We start from the raw sequence: 18,911 nt of genomic DNA, 5'->3' as shown, positions 1-18,911 counted from the left end.
GTATGAGCCAAGCCATGTCATGTATCGGAAACTGTAATCTTTTATCGGAGATTAAAGTAGTTGATACTTCAAGATGCTGTAGGTTACTCGTCGACATAGCGAGTCTTTTTATTTTTTACCCTTTTTGTGTTCTTCAAAAATGGCAAGTCTGGTAGGCTTTGCTGGCGTTGCAAGTTGCGTGAGTATTTTTTATAAATGTAAAATTGTTCTACTGGGTTTAAAATAAGCTCTTTTCATTTTAAATCTGTATTTATTTGTAAAATTTAACATACAATTTTTGTCCTTTATTTATTGTATACATTTTTGTAATTTAGGATTTAGCATTTCTTGGCCTTCAATATAACTGGGTAACAGTTACACAGCTTTGCGAAAATTGAGTGACTTTATTAGTTCAATCATGCAATTACATACATTCCGAGTGCTCCGTACATATTTTCTAGCCATGATAGACTCCTCAAGCACATATTAATTATATACAAAATATTAAGCGTATTTCTTCTAAGTATAATACTCTTTTGAAGTATCCATTCTATAATTTCGAATCTCGGTAACCCTCTTGGGGTGGTCATTTGACTAAAGTGCATACAGCCCACCTGGTTCCTTCTAGGCTAATGTGCATAATTATTACCTGTTCTCGTAAAATTCATTAAACCACATATTAAAAATGGTTGCGAGATCTAGGATAATTCGCAGTATGTTTAAGTGGAGCAAGTATTTCTGGTAACGTAAATGCGTGTTATCAGAGTGTGATAAGAGCGGTCGCGACGCATCATAAATCCAGAAATTTAAGAATAACTTATTTGGATCACCCATTATTTGGTTACTTATATAATGCGTCTATTTTGATTATATTTATTCCAAATGCATTTTTCACCTACTACTTTCAACTGGCAACAGAGGCGCAGATGTTAAATCGGTTTTGCTACAAAATTTTTAGGAGCCTCAGATTTCTTTATTTGTTACATGATCATTAACCAATCTAATAGGGATGCAGGTGATCAGCCTCCTGTGTCTGACATGCGCCGTCGACTGTTTAGGTCTAAGGCAAGCCGCTTACCAAATGATGTTTTCCTTCACTATCGAGCGATTCGGATACTACGCTGAGCGAATGTAACGGCTATTTTTTGCTCTGTGCATTTGCGAATTTCTTATGCATTGTATATATGTTCGTATGCACCATCATAAATCTTAAGTTTTTCACTTTCTTTTTCTTGTCTAGCTTTCTCTATGATTTTTTTCCTATTGAAATAATTATGTCGCCCATTAACAAACCAAGAGTTTCTGTAGTGTTGAAGCCGTGTTGAGCGAAAATGAATTACAGCCTGAATTGTGGCGGGAATTGCAATCTACGTTATCGTTCTTAATTTAAAAATTCTTAGACATACTTTATCAAGACGTGGACACACCACGATCACTCGGACGTCATTTCAAAACACAGATAACAATATCACTTTCTATTGATAATTTCACTCATCGTGGAGCTATAATCCACATAGATTTACAATAATATATAGAGACAAAAACTCCTTATTTCTTACGAAAAGTCATGCTATATAAAACTCTATGTCTATGTAAAAAATGTGTTATGGGTAAACCTCCTTGACCGTCTTTTATAAATTTGTTAAAAACGAAAAGTGACCCACTCCTAAAGTTATTTATGATTTGCCATTAACACTAAACATGTCAAAATAGAAAGAATTTATTTTAAAAATGAAAACATTACGTATCCAGATTTTGACATTTTCGGTAGTAGGCTGATCAATTTAAAAAAGCATTGTTAACACTATCTGATACCTAAAGCGCTGCTTATGCTTATGCGCTGCTAAGTAAAACCATACTAGTAAAATATAAAATTAGAAGTATACTTCCAGTATTGTATTTTTAATTTTTACATTTATGTTTACCATAACCTTCATGTGATAATAAATAAATATATTGGTAATATCATTTTCCGGGTCGGCTTGTATTAGTAAAATAATACCTTACTGCGATCTATATACTTTAGTTACTAGTATAATGTATTTGTATAGTATGAATGAATTTTCATACAAAGAAAACAACCCCTTGATTGCGAAAAAGAATTCAGTCCAAACCAACGTACTCATCTCTCTTCATCAAAAGCGTAAAAGAGACGAAAGAGTGCAATAAGACAGATTTAGTTAAGCATAAACAAGAAGTAAGTGTAAGAAAATGATTAATAAATAATAACATTTTACTTGCAGACGCAGGCAGCGGTGCAAATAGTCATGAGCGCACTCTCTCTGGCGCAATATTTTTGCGTGATTGACTTTCTTCAGGATCTACCAGAATTGCTTTACATCAAAATCTTGTATTACCATAGTAAGTATACTACTTCGGATATGCTGGCAGAAATTGTTAAACCCGACTTCGTACAGTGTGAAGTTGCAACGAAGTGATTGGCAGGGTTGAAACTCCATACCCACGCCGTACTAAAATTTACACCTGACATAAGCTATACAATTAATGACCATTACTTTCAATGGGGTATTAATATAATTTTATATATCTAGATCCAGCTATTTGTGGGCAGCGAGTGAACATAGGACAATCTATTACTGAATTGAGCAATCAGGCGTTTGTTCTAATAAGGAAAGAGCCCTTTACAGCAACTAGAACCTTGTATATTAATTGTGTACACCTCGGCCTGGGAGTTCTTTGGTTCTTCTCAAGTGTTATATTGATTGGTAAGATTACTTTTAAGGCAAGTTGTAGATTTTCGTGTCTAAGAAATGCCATGAAAACTGCAATCATACATGAGCTTTGCGTTTAGAATTGCACGCTTGACTAGTAAGCTAGCATTGTTGTCTCTTTCTCTAGTCGTCGTTCGTATAACAGACATTCCATTCCATTTAACGTTTGGCTTAATTACAATCAAACGAAATGTGGTATCGTTCATTTTTTTAAACTGCTTTATTTTAATATTCATTTAATATGTGAATAGCTCAGTTGAACTTTTTGATTGAGATGATAATATTAAAATCTGAATATTCTTTGTTTGATTGACAAATTCAAATAGAAAATATTTTGGCGTTGGGTAGTTCATGTATCAATGAAGTCTTATTAATAATTATCTAAGTATATTAATAACGAAAATTGGTTTAAATGAACCCACGATTTAAATATTAGATAGACCCGATGAGCTTTAATACTTTAAATATTTAACGCACTTAATTTTATTATTAATTGAGGATCGTGGATAATTTAAATATTTTATTTCAGCCAGCTGGAGTAGCAATAAAAGAACGCCGACAAAGTGGCCTTGGATTGTAACAACAATTGGCATTTGTGCATTAGATGTCGTCGCCATCGTGATATTTGCCAATGACGTGTTTTTCACTAGAGTGAGTCTACGATTAACTATATAGAGTAAGATTAAACAACGCCTGACAAGCTTATCCAAACTTAACTTATTAGTAATTGAAGAAAAAGTAATCAATCGTATTTAATAAAAAATACTACAGTTTTTTATTCATTTTGTTACAAAATATATATTTCTAAGATCTTTTAAGCGACTTATAAATACGAGCAGTCCTAATCTAGAGGGTAAAGCCTGCGACACTCATCCCTGAAGTCGTAGGATCGATCCAGTCTTTCAATTTCCGCATTTAACATTCGTTCGAACTGTGAAGGAAAACATGGTGAGGAAACCGGCTTGCCTAAAACCCAAAAAGTCGACGGCATGTGTCAGGCACACGAGACTTAAAACCTACTTGCCCATTAGATAGACAAATAATCGTGAAACAGATACGGAAATGGTTGTAGCGCATGACACAGATTTATGTCGTTTTCTATAAATACATAATATGGTTTTCATCTTTTAATGTATGATTTGCAGACTTTAAATGAGATTATGAACTACATCGGAGCGACAGCGAGTGGATTAGGCAACACAGTGCTGGACACGAGATTGGCTGTTTGGATTATGATCGCTTTATATGGAAGACTGGGCGTTTTTTTTCTCTTTAATATAGTTGTTTTGATAGTGGTAGCGGTCAAGAAACGAGAGGTTATTGTCATGGTAAGTTGAAAGCTGTTCTACAAATTATATTTCAGTTACAGATTCAGACAGAATCCTAATAATAATCGGTCTCGTAAGGTTTAGAAGGTTCGATCATTTGTCAAATGGAAAAGCCAAATTTTTATTTCTGTAGGTAGGTCACTCAATGTCTCACTTAACGTTAGTAAAAGCTCAATGCTTCTAAATTTACATTTACTGCTAATTCTCAAATCAAGAACGTAGACCGATAAGAACTGCCTATAAACGGTTTAAAAAAAGTTTGGTTTTCTTTTTTTTTTCACAATATGTCCAGTGGTCAGTGTTTACACTGGCCACCATTACATTAAGCTCTTAATCACACGTTAAAAAGAAAATGTATATAGTACGATGTTCCATTTAATATAGTAAACTGAAATTCATACAGATTTTTAAATACACTATTAATATAAGTTCCCTGAGGTCGACAGAACAACACGTCTTGCATACCTGTGTACTTTTTAACCACCTGTATGTTTGCCTCCAGCTCCAAACTTTCTTATACATATTTAATTTGGTATAGTTTTTATTAAATTTAACATGACTTATATAAAATACAATTAACGTACTGTAAATATTAACGAACCCATAATCTCGTTACTTGGTCTTTTAATTTTGTATGTGATTGTTAAAGGCAGATAATATATCAGAGGCACCGTCCACCACCAAGCTGTTTGCTAGAAGGGACACACCAAATTTTGAAGATAGCGTCTCAACAACTGCAACAAGTTACGATCTTGAAGTTGATCGTATACCACGCCCCACTTTGACAAGTAGAGCAGATCCAGAAATGGATAAGTAAGTCTCACGGTAAAATCATAACCTGGAGAGCATATTTCTTTTGTTGGTCGACCTTCAAGATAATGTATAAATAAAAAACAAATATAATATTATTCAATTCTAGGTTTAGTCCAGATATGTGTATAAAACACTATATGTAAATTTAAAAATAATAAACATATTAATTAATATAAACATAACTCGTCAAAAAGGAGACCGGATGTTTATGTGTTAATAAATCTATAAGCCGGACAACAAGATCGACCTAAGTATATCTCCTATATGTCAAAATGTATTGGATTTTGATATACAGATGTTCCTAATACAATTTACGCTGACTTCACTCACTTATTATGTAATACAAAAAACTAGCTCAGTTTGAAATAAACGTATCAAACGTGTTTTAAACTAAAAACCACGAAAGTCACCTATAATCAATAGCCATGTCATTACCTATGTCACGCATTTTTATCTGTTTCTCTGATAATTAATTATCTGGAAAACTGAAATTGAAATTGTTTTAATTGACCAATGTAGTTTAAAATGTAAGATTATTTCTTAATTTAACATAAGTACATACTTTTAATAACCATTTTGTTTCAGAAAAGTAAAGTTCATTGCAGATATAATAAATCCGCCGGTAGTTACGGATAATAAAGAAAATATTATTCAGGAACGAAGGCACAGTATTGACATATCAGTTGTGGGGACAGCTGCGTATAGCCAGCCGTCAACTAGCTCGATGCAACCACTTCCTGCTCCAGAAAAAAAGATAAGCAAAAAGTTAGTATTTACTTATTTAAAATTAAGATTATTATTCAATAGGTTTTAAATAGACGGCACGGTCGCAACAATGAAATGTTAAGTATGCCAAGAATCTATTGGATTTGACAATCGACACTCCCGACTTAGAGCTACGTCCCGATTCTGACCCTTAATACCCACGCTTTATTAAAGCATGCATTATTGAATTATAGTGCAAATAAGTCATACAAAATATTGTCTCTATCTCTAATATTAAATCTACGATAGCTTCCGGTCATAAGTTTATATATTTATATTATTTCCCACATAATTATTGTATCTTAAAAGTTACTACTTATACCATAGAACTAAACAATAATACCTACACCGATAATTCTACAATTAAAATACCGTTAAAAAATATACCTGGATCTTATAGCTTATAACATAACAAGGAGCTCTAGTCAAAACAAACAAATAAGTCTACCTCAATATAAATCTTATCTATTAAATGTATTGCTAGCACGAATGGCAAATAGTCCGCAAATGACTTCACAAAACGAAAAGTTGCAACTGGACAAGTCATCTGGTCTGTCAGCCCACAGTGAATGAAAATTACTCTATTTTATTAATATTTAATAATATAATATTATATATAATTTAAGGCCCAGTACAGCGGAACTTCATCGTCAACTTCCATGGTCCTACCTTCCATCTACGTCACAACCAATGCGGTCTCAACTACCCCCTGATGAAGATCTGCCTCCGGTACCATTACCGGACTACACAGTTATTCATAATCCAAGAAAAGCTTGTAAGATTCCATACCTAATTATTAAATTTTAACCTTATTTTTAAATGGACTAAAAGCCCCTCGTATGCAGTAATAGTTTCTTCAAGCGCCTGCGAGAATACAGGTTTCTGTATAATTTTCAACTATCACATCTATAAAACAAACTATACTTTTCTTAAAGAATTAGAATAGAACTCATTCTTAAGCTAAGTAACGGGCTTAGCTTAAGAATAAGTCTCAAGGCTCAGTATGACTCCCGTGCCCAGTCCTCGTAACGTAACAATCATCAATATGTTCATAGCAAAACTACCTTTATACATGGCAGAAAGAAAATACATTAATGTAACAGGATTTGTAATACATTTGTATGACTTTTTTTACAGCTGTACACAGAGCGCCATCAAATTTAGGATCACCGACTGTACCACGTATTAAATTTCCAACGTCAGTACTGACATCTGGTAAGTTTTTAAAGAAGTCTAGACAGTATATCTTTTCTTGAGAGAGAGCAAACCAGCGCGGGTACTCTTTAACTTCCAATACAATTTCGGTACAATTCTCTCAGTATCGCTGATGTAATCTTGGTATCGCAAGGACTAATGGAAGTCACATAATGCCAGGGCGGATCAGCTGAGCTTGGTTAACTAATGTGAATGTATAACATGAGCAGAAATTTTCACGGTTGAGATTGACAAACAGTCAATAGACAACCTCTAAGCATTTCGATCTGACCGTTGACTATCAAGTAAAACGCCTTGATGTATTAAGATAATAATAAAAAAATATTATTGTTTGAAAGTAATTTTTTTTTAAAATGAAGTGTCAAAATAATAACAAATCCAGTCATTACAATTTTTTGTCATTTAATTCAACTCGTGAAAATAGTGTGAAAGTGAAGTTTTGTGACCAAGATTTCTCAAATAGGAGCCAATTTACTGTTATTAACTACAGGTTTACTTATAAATACTATAGTAGTTGATTCAATTAATATTCACAAAACTTCACGAACCCAAAGGAATTCCTTAGCTCATTGTTGTTAAATATAGTTATAATTTTTGCAGCTCAACTGAAAAAAAGTGATGTTTTGTATTAACGTCGAGATATAATAAAATAATGTTTACCAGGGGAGCGGCAACGGCAGTACATTGATGACGTTCTACCGAAAGTATTTATGTATTATACAAGTGTTAAAAGCTTTTTAAGCTCCCGGTGGTTTAAAAACCCGAGACTGTTAAAGATTAAGCATTAAAGGTGTGTTCGTGCGGGTTACGTACTCGATAACGAAACTTAGAAGTGATACGTCATGGGCCCGATAGTAGTATTTATCGTTTAGTAATGCAGCCACACTATTTCATGTAATTATGAATAAATGCTAGATGAAAGTGTTATTTACCGGTAGAGGTTGATATATTTTTGTACAACAATACAAATTAGCATAAACATAAGAATTTATAGAAGGTTCAGACGGAAATAGCCACGATTGCACTTCGGATTAGTGAGATTCAGAAGCGAGGCTTAGCGCTAAGTCTGAGTCCCGCATGTCAAATCGTATTAGATTTTGACAGACAGTCATAGTTAGCACTAAGACTCTTTTCTAAACCTAATCCTAAGAAACTAAATATCGAAACATTTGTTATTAAACGCGCTGTCTACTTTTAGCCCCTAACCAAAGTTTTGTTAAATATTTTACGTTAGCTGCTAGTTTTACTGTCAAGCACAGTTTACTGTTCTAAATCTATCTGTCTTTGGTCTCTGTTTTATACCGAGTCATCCAACCCAATCTGTATACTTTGGAAATTTAAAGATATTATTAGGTTTCTTCCTCTCAAGTAGAAAACAGACATGTTAACGTTATTCCTCAATGTTCTTATTTGTTATGACAAAATCTTAACAGTTGCGTTAGTTACAGACGACGAAAGCAGATATTGGGATTTTTAACAATTGTCGAACCTTCCTTCAAAATTCTCAAATTATGTAATGATATAACCTATACGTCTACGTTTAAGCAATATTTTTATAATAAATAATACTGTGTGTGATTACAGATTACTACTTCTGTAATTAAACATTAAGTATTTTTTATACGCTTTGAGAAGATAAAAACGTTGCTCTCTTTGAGGAATTAAAAAGAGTTAACATTTTCCTATTATATTTATATCTGTCCATTATGTAACTACAGTCTAGTTATAAGGCATGTATGTGCGATTATATTATGAAAATGCATAGTTTCGATATTCTCATATGCAGCAAGGATATAACTTAAACGCCAATATAAGAGTAAAACAATTTGATGTTAATGATATTAGAAATAATGTTTACGTTTGCGTGATGAACATGCTGATCACACATTGGGACCTATAAACTTATATAACATTACAAATATAGCGAAGTTATGTGAATCGAAGCAAAGAACATTTAGGCATATTGTTGTCCTTGCTTATGCATTTTTGTGTTTGAAGTGAATGGTATTTTTAATTTTGATAATTTTAATAAAAGTGATCATGATAATCTTTGTTTTATTTTACAATAAATGCAGTTGAGCATCTATAAATACTAGGTAACTGTTTAATTACATCATATATTTTTGTTGATGAGGAATCTTCTAATAATGATTTAAAAATGTTCTTCGACACGATGATTGTGCATAGAAATTGATAATTTTTACAGATCCTCCACCAATGGACGCTCACAATGCTAGAATTCTCGCGAGCAATCAGCCCACTTTTAGAACTAGTTTATTTTCCTGATATATTACTTAAATACGTTAATAAATCGAAATAGTAATGAGTGTAAAAGAATGAGAAAACTATGATTAGATAATACTGTAAATAAGACGCGGTGATGACTGACAAGATAATATATATAGTCCAGTTAATTTTTGGAATTACTATTTTCACTTTTTCTATTACATTGTGTTTGGGTTGTGAAAAAAAGATAAGATTAGTTAAAATAAGTTTATTTAGGGTGTAATAACTGAATATTAAAAATGGTATTTTCTATATATTATAACTAAAATCCATCAAATTGGGGGTGTGGCCTCGCTGGCAATTCCAAGGTAATTCAAAAATTTCTTGGAGTTCTACTCAATTCTTGACCAGTCCACGTAGATTTTATATACAGTTTCCATAAGACACATACATGTAATCACATATATTAATATCGTCACCCGTTTGCTATCTATAAAGGGTGCTATATACGCATTCGCGTAGTACAAAGTGAAGGCTTGTGATGGTAGACTTATTATACGATTCGCCAGACTGATCCGAGGAAATTTTGTTAAGGGTATCACATTCAAAACTAAGCTGATTACAATCTGTAAGACTGCAATGATGTACTTGAATCCCACCCCCAGGCAATCAGGTCCTAAATGAAAATAAAATATGAATATAACAGACTTTTAATTATTGACTATATACTTGGCTGGAATAGATACTTTGGTAAATTCTCTTGGTTTAATAAGTACCCATCAAAGAACCTGGATTGAATCATGAAACCATGGATCCATGGGAATTTCACACCAGAAGTAGGCAGCGTATACCCGATTAGATTTAAGGACTGAAGAAGGCAAGATTATAGCTGATAATTAATTGATATCAATGCTTTGTTTAATAGTCTTATAACTAAGTTCTCTATCATCACTGATTATTGTGAACATAAGTTATACATATACACACATTTGTTTTAAATAGCATTTGGTTTTGCATAAATAAATAATCGTGACAAAGCCTTCTTTAATTTATTAAGGCTAATATCTGTTTAAAAATACCTAAAGTATTAGAGATGGAATATGCGGCATAGGCAGTACTCGCTAATCGCCAGAGCCAGGCAAAAGCAAGTAAACAGGCAAGAATCGCTTCAGTCTCTGGCATACCATGATGCCTAAACAGTTATTGTATTAGATGGAATTCACTGCAATTTTGTTCAAATCTAAAAGTGTTATTACATTTTTCAGCTGTTGACGTATACCTGACAGTTTTGTAACTTGCATAGATATATTACTACTTGAATACACCAGTGCATGACAATTATCTGTGGAAGTCGGTATATCCGCCTCCTTGGTCTAGAAGTACTTAGTTTATTAAAGCGGCAAACAAAGTATACATGTTTATTAAAGTGGTTTAGAAGCTTACGTGGTAACTTTGACAAAAGGCCGCACAGATGCAGCTGCAGATTTTTCTTATTTGGGAAATACGATAATTCACTATCTATATCCAGTAATCGAATCATAATACTTACCACCGTCATGTTACCTGGTATAAAATGTACTTCAAATTTATTTGTGCTGTCCGATACATATTGCAGCCGTAAACGTAAATTAGTCAATAAAGCTTTTTTATAAATTTGACGATTATTTATATGGTCCTTATTCTTTGGAGTGATTGTCTCCAGTTCAAACAATTTGTATGACTCAAAACTTGGCGATTAAAAAGAGGGGCGGAGAGTTTCTTGCCAGTTCTTGCCCGCTATACGCCCTTGGCTTGTGAACTGGTAGTAAATGTAGATTTACAATCAATACAAATCTTTTCTATTGATATTTATAAGTGTACTCCGTACTATTACCTATATGATTAAAATTATTTTGAGTTTAAGGTAATTTACGTCCGGTATCACATGAGTTGTAGGAAATCTCTATGAAATACGGAATTAAAAACACTAATTATTTTTCTTCGTGTTCCTTTTTCTTCCTTCCCTTTATTATTTATGTAAATATATATAATAATATATATAAATGTTTATTAGTTTATATTTATTTAAGATTTTATATAACACTTACTTTACATTTACTAATTTTAATATATAAATAATGTGTTGGAATTAAAAAAAGTAATGTTGCGGGTACCCGCGTACCCAGTAGGACGCATATTCTGGATACATATGTATACTTTTATTGTGTGTTTTTGTGGCCATTACTAATTATTATAAATATTTTAATTGATAAACACTATATCAATAGATTTGATAAAATTGTTTATTAATGTCGATAATAATTATCGTTCGATTAGTATTGATCGACACCTTGACCAGCGACCACGTAGGGTGGTGTGCAATCATGACAATTAGGAAGGTGGCTCCTGAGCTACGTCTCGCGGCCACAATATCGGGGAGTATCACAATCGTGAGTATACAATAATCCTTATAACTTAGAAATCAAACATTTCTAGTACATTACAGCTTTATTGCGACTTGCACGTTTTGTTTCCCAAAGATAATGAAAAGGTTGGAACATATCTTTTTAGGATGGGTAAATTTATAAGGTAACACAGTGAAAGTTATAGACTTTCAATCTTATGAATATAAATATGGTGTACTTGAAAATATGGTTTGAATTTTTATAGTGTGGTGACATCATTGGATAGTCCAAGGAGTTCGTAACATCAGAAATAAAAATATGCATTATACAGTAACAATAGTACATTCTATATTTTTTTAATGAAGGAACCGATTAATGATGCAACGAAGAATGACTAAATAGATAAACATAATATTTTAATTTTATAGAATAGAATTCTATGTATGTATAATACAAATATTATGTTTTTATAAGTTTAAGTTAAACTGCATTGCGGCTGATAAACATTGCACTGCGAAATTCAATTGCGATTACAGTTTGACAATATGATCTTAATGTATTTCTAAGTATGTTTTGACGGTTCATAGGTATGAGAGTGAGAATTAAAAAACATTTTTAAACCCTCTTTTCGCAGTTGGTTAACTTTCCAACGGCTTAAATTAGGCATAGTTAAATTAAATATATTTTTAATTCGAATCATTTCGAAGTAGTATTCACAGTCATGTAATAGACATAGCATATTCTTTGTGTATACGTATATGTTTTAGCGATATGAAAAACTTGCCTGTGTCATTCGGTTTTATCGTGGTACGATCGATATTTTAACCATAAATTAGAATACGTATTTTATATACTATTGAGAAATGGGGCATCCATCCATATATTTCCTCAGAGACTAGACAATACCTACTTGAAAATTATTTGCTCAGGTTAGATTTCCAAATATTATTGAAAAAGCTATCTTTGAAATATTTCTTCTCGCATGAAAAAATAAGTGGCCGAGTGATTATAATTAATTTATTACTGTACTGAAACAGATTCAGTAATTTACTAATATTAGATTATCAATTTTCATTATGAAAACCTCACCAATTAGATGTTCTCAATTAATATTATGAAATATTTAAAATTGTGTTTTTTTAGAAGCAACGCGTTTCATACAATATAAACAGTGTTTATACTTCTTTGTACTTGGTTGCTTATGTACTATATCTATTATGAAGTAACGCATAAGTCCATATCACAATCATACTAAAGGAGTGTTAGACCACCATTTTTTATTAATAGCTTTAGTGGAAACATACAAAGTTTAACCATACGTCAGGGTCGAAAACACCCTTTCGGCTCTGCCTTGGGGTTCAAGATATTCATGAATATTCATTCCAAGTCTTCCTTTGACGATTTTGGAATAATTCATAAGTCTACGTCAGTTCCCTATCTGTTTTAATCTCGTTTGATAAAATAGATAGCGATAAGTACTAACTATTCAACGATTTGAAATAGTTCATAGGTATATATATATTGGTCAGTTAGTCATTTATTAATTTACGTTGGTATTATATTTTCAACTCAGAAACGAAACATAGTTCGGCTTTGATTTGGTTTATATGCTTGTTTATAACATAGTTTAACAAATATACATTCTTCCATATTATACAATTTAATACTGAAATTGTCATTTTTATAGAACTCGCTGGTCTGCCGGCATTTTATTGTATAGCTTTTTTTATCTGAAAACATTTAATATCTTAAAAAGTTTGAAGGGTAACAATGTAATTTACAAATGAAATTTAGTTTGATTAAAATAAACAAAAAGTTTTTAATATCAATTTTTAATTCAAACATTACATTTAATTTAAAGAAATTTTATAATTTTTAGAAAAAGACAAATTTAACATTATAGGGGAGGGGTGGGCGTTTTATATATAATTTATCAATGAAATAATTTGACAATAATTTTTATAAATTGAAAATTTATAACATATTTTAAAAGTTCGTTAATTTGTTTTATAATATTTCACAAGTTTTAGAGTATCGCAATACAACGAAGCAATGCTGTCAGCATCAAAGGGACCATCTTTTTAAATTTTATTTTTCATTTCGATATATTTTCAGATAACATCAGTAGTGAACATAGTACTAGCCATCATGGCAATAATATTTCGATTCACGTGCAGTACAGGTGATCCCGCCTCAATGTCAGGGGCCAAACTATTTATGACAACATTGTTCAGAGTATACATACAAGGTAATTTATTCTAAACGCTAGATATATTTTAAAGTTAACTAATTTAAAAATAGGCCCAAATCAGCTTTAAGTTGCTGTCACCAAAATCACTTTTCAGTGGGCCCATACCAACCTGTAAATATTTATAAACAATAAATAAAATGGCTACCCAAGGAAGTTAACGGTATAAGGTTGATTCCTATTAATTAAATGAAATTTGATTGTCTGACGTAATAAAGCTTATAATCGTGTAAATTAATACACGTGTAGTGAATTTTGGCTATTTTTTAAATTTATTTTTGAAAAATTCCTTAAAACCGATGTACACGGCCACAATCACATAATCACAAGTGTTCGGCAATAAAGACAAGAAGATTCTTAAAATTATCTACTTAAATAAATAAGAAGACTCACACTCAGTTTTAAAAATATTTAAACAATTATTTAATAAAAAAGAAATATTTTGTTTATTTCGACCGATAAACAATTGCCCAAATTCACTTCACAGGTATTAATTTATTATATAAGAATACACACTACAACACATAATAAAAATATCAATTTTTTGCAGCAGTTTTTTGCAAAAAGGTTTTATTAACTGAGATATGAGTAGTTTGATCATAGCTATATTTTGTCTTTCTTTTTCTCAGGTTTGTCGTACTTTTCCGAGCACACAAAATTATAACATTATCTCTTATTATTATTATTTAACTTTATATCTTCTGTATTATTAAAAGCATGCTGTGTCAACCATTAGGGTATACTTTAATACTTTTATGTTATCGAGCAGTATATTATACGTAACTCCTGTAAACTGGCCAATAAATTAAGTTCGGTTTACGAGCATTCATACCAATAAATGTGTTGTACGCAAATTAATGTAAAATACATTACTCGATACCTTTAATTTTTTTTTACAAGTTGGTTAATGCTTTTGCTCGTCAATCATCAAATACAAAAGTATAAGTAGCAGGAATCCAGCAATTTATTTTATTATTATTATTATTCCAGATGATTCCTGTACAAATTCATTGTCCGTAGAAGACATTACAAGATCACAAACGGTCTTCATATTGACGTGTATAAGTTTGGCTTTCGCGGTGGTCAATTTTATCTTGGCGTCATCCCTGATTGCTAGTAAATATACCTGCTAATCTACTTCACTAATATTATAGGGATGAATGATTTCTATTTTTTTATACGATTAAACTGAAAGCTAAGGCACTTACTTAAAAAATCTTACCATTAGGATGCCGTATTATCCAAGACGTAATATATGTATGGGTATAGATTACATTTATTTACAAAAAAATGTGTAACCGTGAGAGGCTGGTATAACAACTGTTTTGAATTTGGTTACTTTTTTTTAAACAATAATGTAAATAATAATTCAATTGTTCAATTAGTAATAATTCAGTCTTAAAATTGCCTTTTCAGTAGCATCACCAACTCGTACACATAAGTTAAATTAAATTTTAAATGCCAAAATTAACATCGTCAATTTCTTCAAGATTCATCAGACCATCAACGGGTCGGGAGACTCTTGCGAATGTATTTTTTTCTAAATCAATGCTCAATGAATGAAAGGAATGAATGAATATAAAATAGCCATATAAAAGATTGCGACGATTTAATGATTAGCATCCTTTTATCATTTCATCTCTCATTACAGCTGTTATCAACCCAGAAAGTACTTCATGTTTAACGGTGACCGCATGTTTGTATGTTGGAGTATCTGTTTCGGTTTTGATTGTCGATCTCACATTTGCCACACACTTTGGCTTAGATATGACGACACTGGCTAATAGACTTGTAAGTACTTTTACAATTATTCAGAAAAACTTATATTGAGTCCGACACCTCAACGACTTAACTGCATTTTTAACAAGTTGAGGTCAACCGCTGCATGTAAATGTTTGGCTGACGTTGGTTTACACTTTTACATCCATAATCCCCAATACATAGGACATAGTTGTAGGCCTGTGTCATATTTTTAAATAGGATTAAATTTATTTTTTACGTTCGTAAACCCTGCCTTCATACTCGGGATTAATGTCCAATTCTCTGCAGTAGGACCTTCACAGTCGTAATTGGTCACTGAATAATGCAGCTGGGATGTACTTAAATTTATTTATGTTTAGAATTAATAATCTGCAATTTAACGGCTAAATATTGTTAAAGAGAATAACGCCTAAGTAAAACTAGCCTTAATTATATATAAAATGTTATTTTATTTACAGAATGACGCCTCTGCTGGAATTGAAGAGAGGTATATGACGGATATATTACGTTTAGGGGCTTTAGTTCTCATGTCTATAACGCTCAAAGGATATATATATCATGTAGTAAACACTGTTTTAGTGGTATATATTGTGATATATTTAATAGAGCACCTGAAAGTCGATGACAGAAATGAGGTAAATTGATAATATTTATTTATAATGTAATGTTGGCCATTTTGTTTGTTCTTTATTGATCAAATTACTAGCTAAGCTGTGGTGTATACTATAAGCGCTGGCTTGGATTTCAAAATAGGTGTATTCCTATCTAGGAATAATATGAGCCAAAAAATATAGTAATCTACCGATTGCGGGTAAAGGAATTATTTCATTTTCAGCACAATATTCATAAACTGGGAGTTCTGAACGCATTTGAGTAAGTGCATGTTCATTATATTTATATTATGTAGATAGATGCAATTATTTATGCTACATTTTTATTTATTAATAACACATTCGTGCATCACAAACACGTCTTAATGTCGTTAAATTTCCAGTCAAATAAAACTTATTTTTTCATTTTATAGAAGACAAATAAGAAAATTGTGTTTTCTAGTTCTCCAAGACCACACATAGACTCGTGGCGAACGCGATCAGACAATTTTGCTGGGGATACTAGAGGGTGAGGTTAAGTTAACAAGAATGTTCCGCACATGGAACGCACATTCAAAGTATTAGATAATTTACAATATATTCCCATGCATAAGAATTATAGTTAAATATCTTTTCAATAAAACATGATCTGTTAGCATTGGTATTGGAGATATTGAGGTAAAATTTACGACTTTTTTTATTATAGTCTATCTATATCTGCTTTGCCGATCAAGCGCTAACTGGGTTCATAACTCATTACGAAATAGAAAATTAAAACTGTTTTAAAAATACCCCATCATGCTTTATCTTTTATATGTTACTTACTGCTATACAACCCACTTCATGTCTGGATTCAACAATCAACGCTTAGTTCATTTGTAAAGCCATTAAAAAAAATACAGTTTTATAATTTTCGTCATATTTTCAGAAGACAGCAATGGAACCGTGGTTACCAGGATGATGAACCACGAGGGCGAGACCGTGAAACTGCTTTAGCGGATATGTCAAAGTAAGTACAGATTACTGCTATTTCCGTAGAATCGTGCAACGCGAGTTTAATCGCCAGTTTTATTTATGTCACCGGAATATAACAAGATTGGCAAGTTTATAAATATCCTGGGAAATGTATAAACTTTTGTAGGATTCTCAACGAGAGATAAATTGTATTATTTTACACCCACATTTTCGCGAATTGATAAATTTACCGAACTCACGCGAAATCCTGCCAATCATGCTATATTCGGCTGACATATATATTAGGTCCTTACATATGAAATTTGTTTTGCTCAACCGGCACAATAATGATCGGGTTTTAAATCGAATGAGATGAAAAATGGATCCTGTACGATAATCGCAAGTGGTCATCGCAATGGCGTAGTGCCCCATGCGAATATTGACTCCGAAAAAGTTACTTGGTTGGTGCTGGGTTTGTTCACTATAATTTACTTAAATCTGGTCAAACGATTACGGCAAATATTATAAATGCAAAACATGCTGAAAAGCTAACTGCTTTATTTATTATTCAAAGTATGTAACATAGATAGTCATGGTACACACTTTGATTAATAAATATATTATATAAAGAAAATCTACACAAAATTCTTCATATATATAAGTGCTCCACACCGCTGCATCGATATTAATAAAGCTGCAAAGATAGATTTGTTAGTTGTTATGTATTATTTGGTATAATTAGATACCAAATAATATTTATATATTTCTCTTGTATTAATAACAGCGCTATCAAAGTAGTTTTAAAAACCCTAGATTTACTTTTTTTATTTCAGACCCTTTGAACGTTCGGCATCATGGCTTCGCACCCAGCCCAACACGTCACAAATGAACAACCGTCCGTTTTCGTACTTGGAGGAACCAAAACGTTCACCAAAGTCACAAGCAGAACCTAATTGGCACAGGGAGTGGCCGCCACCACCGCCAGTACCAATCCCAGATTACACACCACCAGCGCGACGCCTCAAATCCGCCCTAAAACAGGGCTATCCTTAGGCCTAATTTTATATCAAGTACTTATAGCATTACTTAGCACTGTCAAAGTTCTGAGGTTAAGTTTTGAGAGTTTCGAGTTCTGTTTACCGTCTAGAACATTTAAACTTATCTAGTAGTTCTATCCTACACAGTAACTAAAACTGAACATTGTTGTTGGATGAATAGTTTAAATGTCCCGAAGTTATCTTGTCTATGGATAACTTCGTGTTGAACTTTAAAATCCACTATGTGTCACTTATTCTTTAACTTTGGCGCAAACATATAAAATATGTGCCTGACTTTATTCAAATTGAGAGAATTATTCTTTATGGAAACCGCAAAATATATATTTGTTGTGTGTACGATAAAATAGGTAATCGTTATTTAAAATATAATATATATACTTGATGTTTATATAAATGGATGGATGACCCAATATTCGGGGTGGTATTCCAAGGTGGTATTGGAGTTGTTGTACATATATATAAATATATTAATTAGATGGTTGATGAAATAATCACATTCCGAGCTGTTACTTAACAGTTGGTATAAAATATTAATTATGCCAAACGAAAAGAGATGCGGACAAAGTTGTCCTTATATGAATTGACCCATTTATATAATATTTAACGATGTTACTAACCCTTATTGAAAATAAAATAAAGTGCTATCTTTTTTGGTATTATCATAACGCACTGCCTAAGTAAGCAAATCTTAAGTGCTTCGCTACTCTGCCGCAGATATCTGAGGCACTAGGATTGATAGGTTTTTTATTTTTGTATTTTCGTTTATACTTTATATAAAATATTACTGCTTTGTTGTAGTTTTTATTTATAAGACAAGTAAGGTTCCACGTTCAAGGTCCAGAGAGTAAAGTGGTGCTT

At 32.1% G+C, this 18,911-nt stretch overlaps 2 protein-coding genes and 1 long non-coding RNA gene across 6 annotated transcripts; 2 read left to right on the top strand and 1 right to left on the bottom strand.

Annotated features, from left to right (window-relative positions):
* Positions 1-48: 48 nt before the first annotated feature.
* On the top strand, positions 49-8,879 carry LOC123718839. 2 transcript variants are annotated; one of them, XM_045675753.1, is made up of 10 exons: positions 49-178; positions 2,223-2,340; positions 2,532-2,705; positions 3,241-3,362; positions 3,857-4,039; positions 4,689-4,852; positions 5,438-5,617; positions 6,244-6,392; positions 6,755-6,832; positions 7,496-8,879. In XM_045675753.1, exons 1-10 carry the CDS (start codon positions 140-142, stop codon positions 7,618-7,620), a joined length of 1,332 nt encoding a protein of 443 aa, XP_045531709.1. In that variant the 5' UTR covers positions 49-139; the 3' UTR covers positions 7,621-8,879. The 2 variants fall into 2 exon arrangements, with proteins under 2 accessions (XP_045531709.1, XP_045531710.1); XM_045675754.1 differs by having other exon boundaries at positions 50-178; positions 7,433-7,626.
* Positions 8,880-9,311: 432 nt separating this feature from the next.
* Positions 9,312-10,327, bottom strand: LOC123718704. The gene is made up of 2 exons (XR_006755055.1): positions 10,138-10,327; positions 9,312-9,734 (listed from the first exon to the last, which is right to left on the bottom strand). It is a non-coding gene; the product is annotated as an uncharacterized LOC123718704 (long non-coding RNA).
* Positions 10,328-11,358: 1,031 nt separating this feature from the next.
* On the top strand, positions 11,359-18,843 carry LOC123718693. Of its 3 annotated transcripts, none has more exons than XM_045675414.1 (9): positions 11,359-11,487; positions 13,558-13,690; positions 14,681-14,806; positions 15,342-15,481; positions 15,910-16,086; positions 16,287-16,324; positions 16,505-16,570; positions 16,973-17,050; positions 17,829-18,843. In XM_045675414.1, the coding sequence occupies exons 1-9, from the start codon at positions 11,422-11,424 to the stop codon at positions 18,046-18,048; spliced, it is 1,044 nt and encodes a 347-aa protein (XP_045531370.1). In that variant the 5' UTR covers positions 11,359-11,421; the 3' UTR covers positions 18,049-18,843. The 3 variants fall into 3 exon arrangements, with proteins under 3 accessions (XP_045531370.1, XP_045531372.1, XP_045531369.1); XM_045675413.1 differs by having other exon boundaries at positions 11,360-11,487; positions 16,970-17,050; XM_045675416.1 differs by lacking the exon at positions 16,505-16,570 and having other exon boundaries at positions 16,970-17,050.
* Positions 18,844-18,911: the final 68 nt, after the last annotated feature.

This window comes from Pieris brassicae, chromosome Z (genome assembly GCF_905147105.1).
Source record: "Pieris brassicae chromosome Z, ilPieBrab1.1, whole genome shotgun sequence".
Lineage (NCBI taxonomy): Eukaryota > Metazoa > Arthropoda > Insecta > Lepidoptera > Pieridae > Pieris > Pieris brassicae.
The sequence above is the reverse complement of the archived record's forward strand: the minus strand, read 5'-3'. Positions and strand labels throughout refer to the sequence as shown.

Bases quoted from the DNA above. Each gene is read 5' to 3' on its own strand.
- LOC123718693 (XM_045675413.1), top strand. From the start codon at position 11,422: ATGACAATTAGGAAGGTGGCTCCTGAGCTACGTCTCGCGGCCACAATA. The intron at 13,691-14,680 runs GTAATTTATTCT...TTATTATTCCAG, and splicing joins GTTCAGAGTATACATACAAG to ATGATTCCTGTACAAATTCA. The intron at 16,087-16,286 runs GTAAATTGATAA...TTTCATTTTCAG, and splicing joins AAGTCGATGACAGAAATGAG to CACAATATTCATAAACTGGG.
- LOC123718839 (XM_045675753.1), top strand. From the start codon at position 140: ATGGCAAGTCTGGTAGGCTTTGCTGGCGTTGCAAGTTGC. The intron at 2,706-3,240 runs GTAAGATTACTT...ATTTTATTTCAG, and splicing joins CTCAAGTGTTATATTGATTG to CCAGCTGGAGTAGCAATAAA. The intron at 6,833-7,495 runs GTAAGTTTTTAA...AATGTTTACCAG, and splicing joins AACGTCAGTACTGACATCTG to GGGAGCGGCAACGGCAGTAC.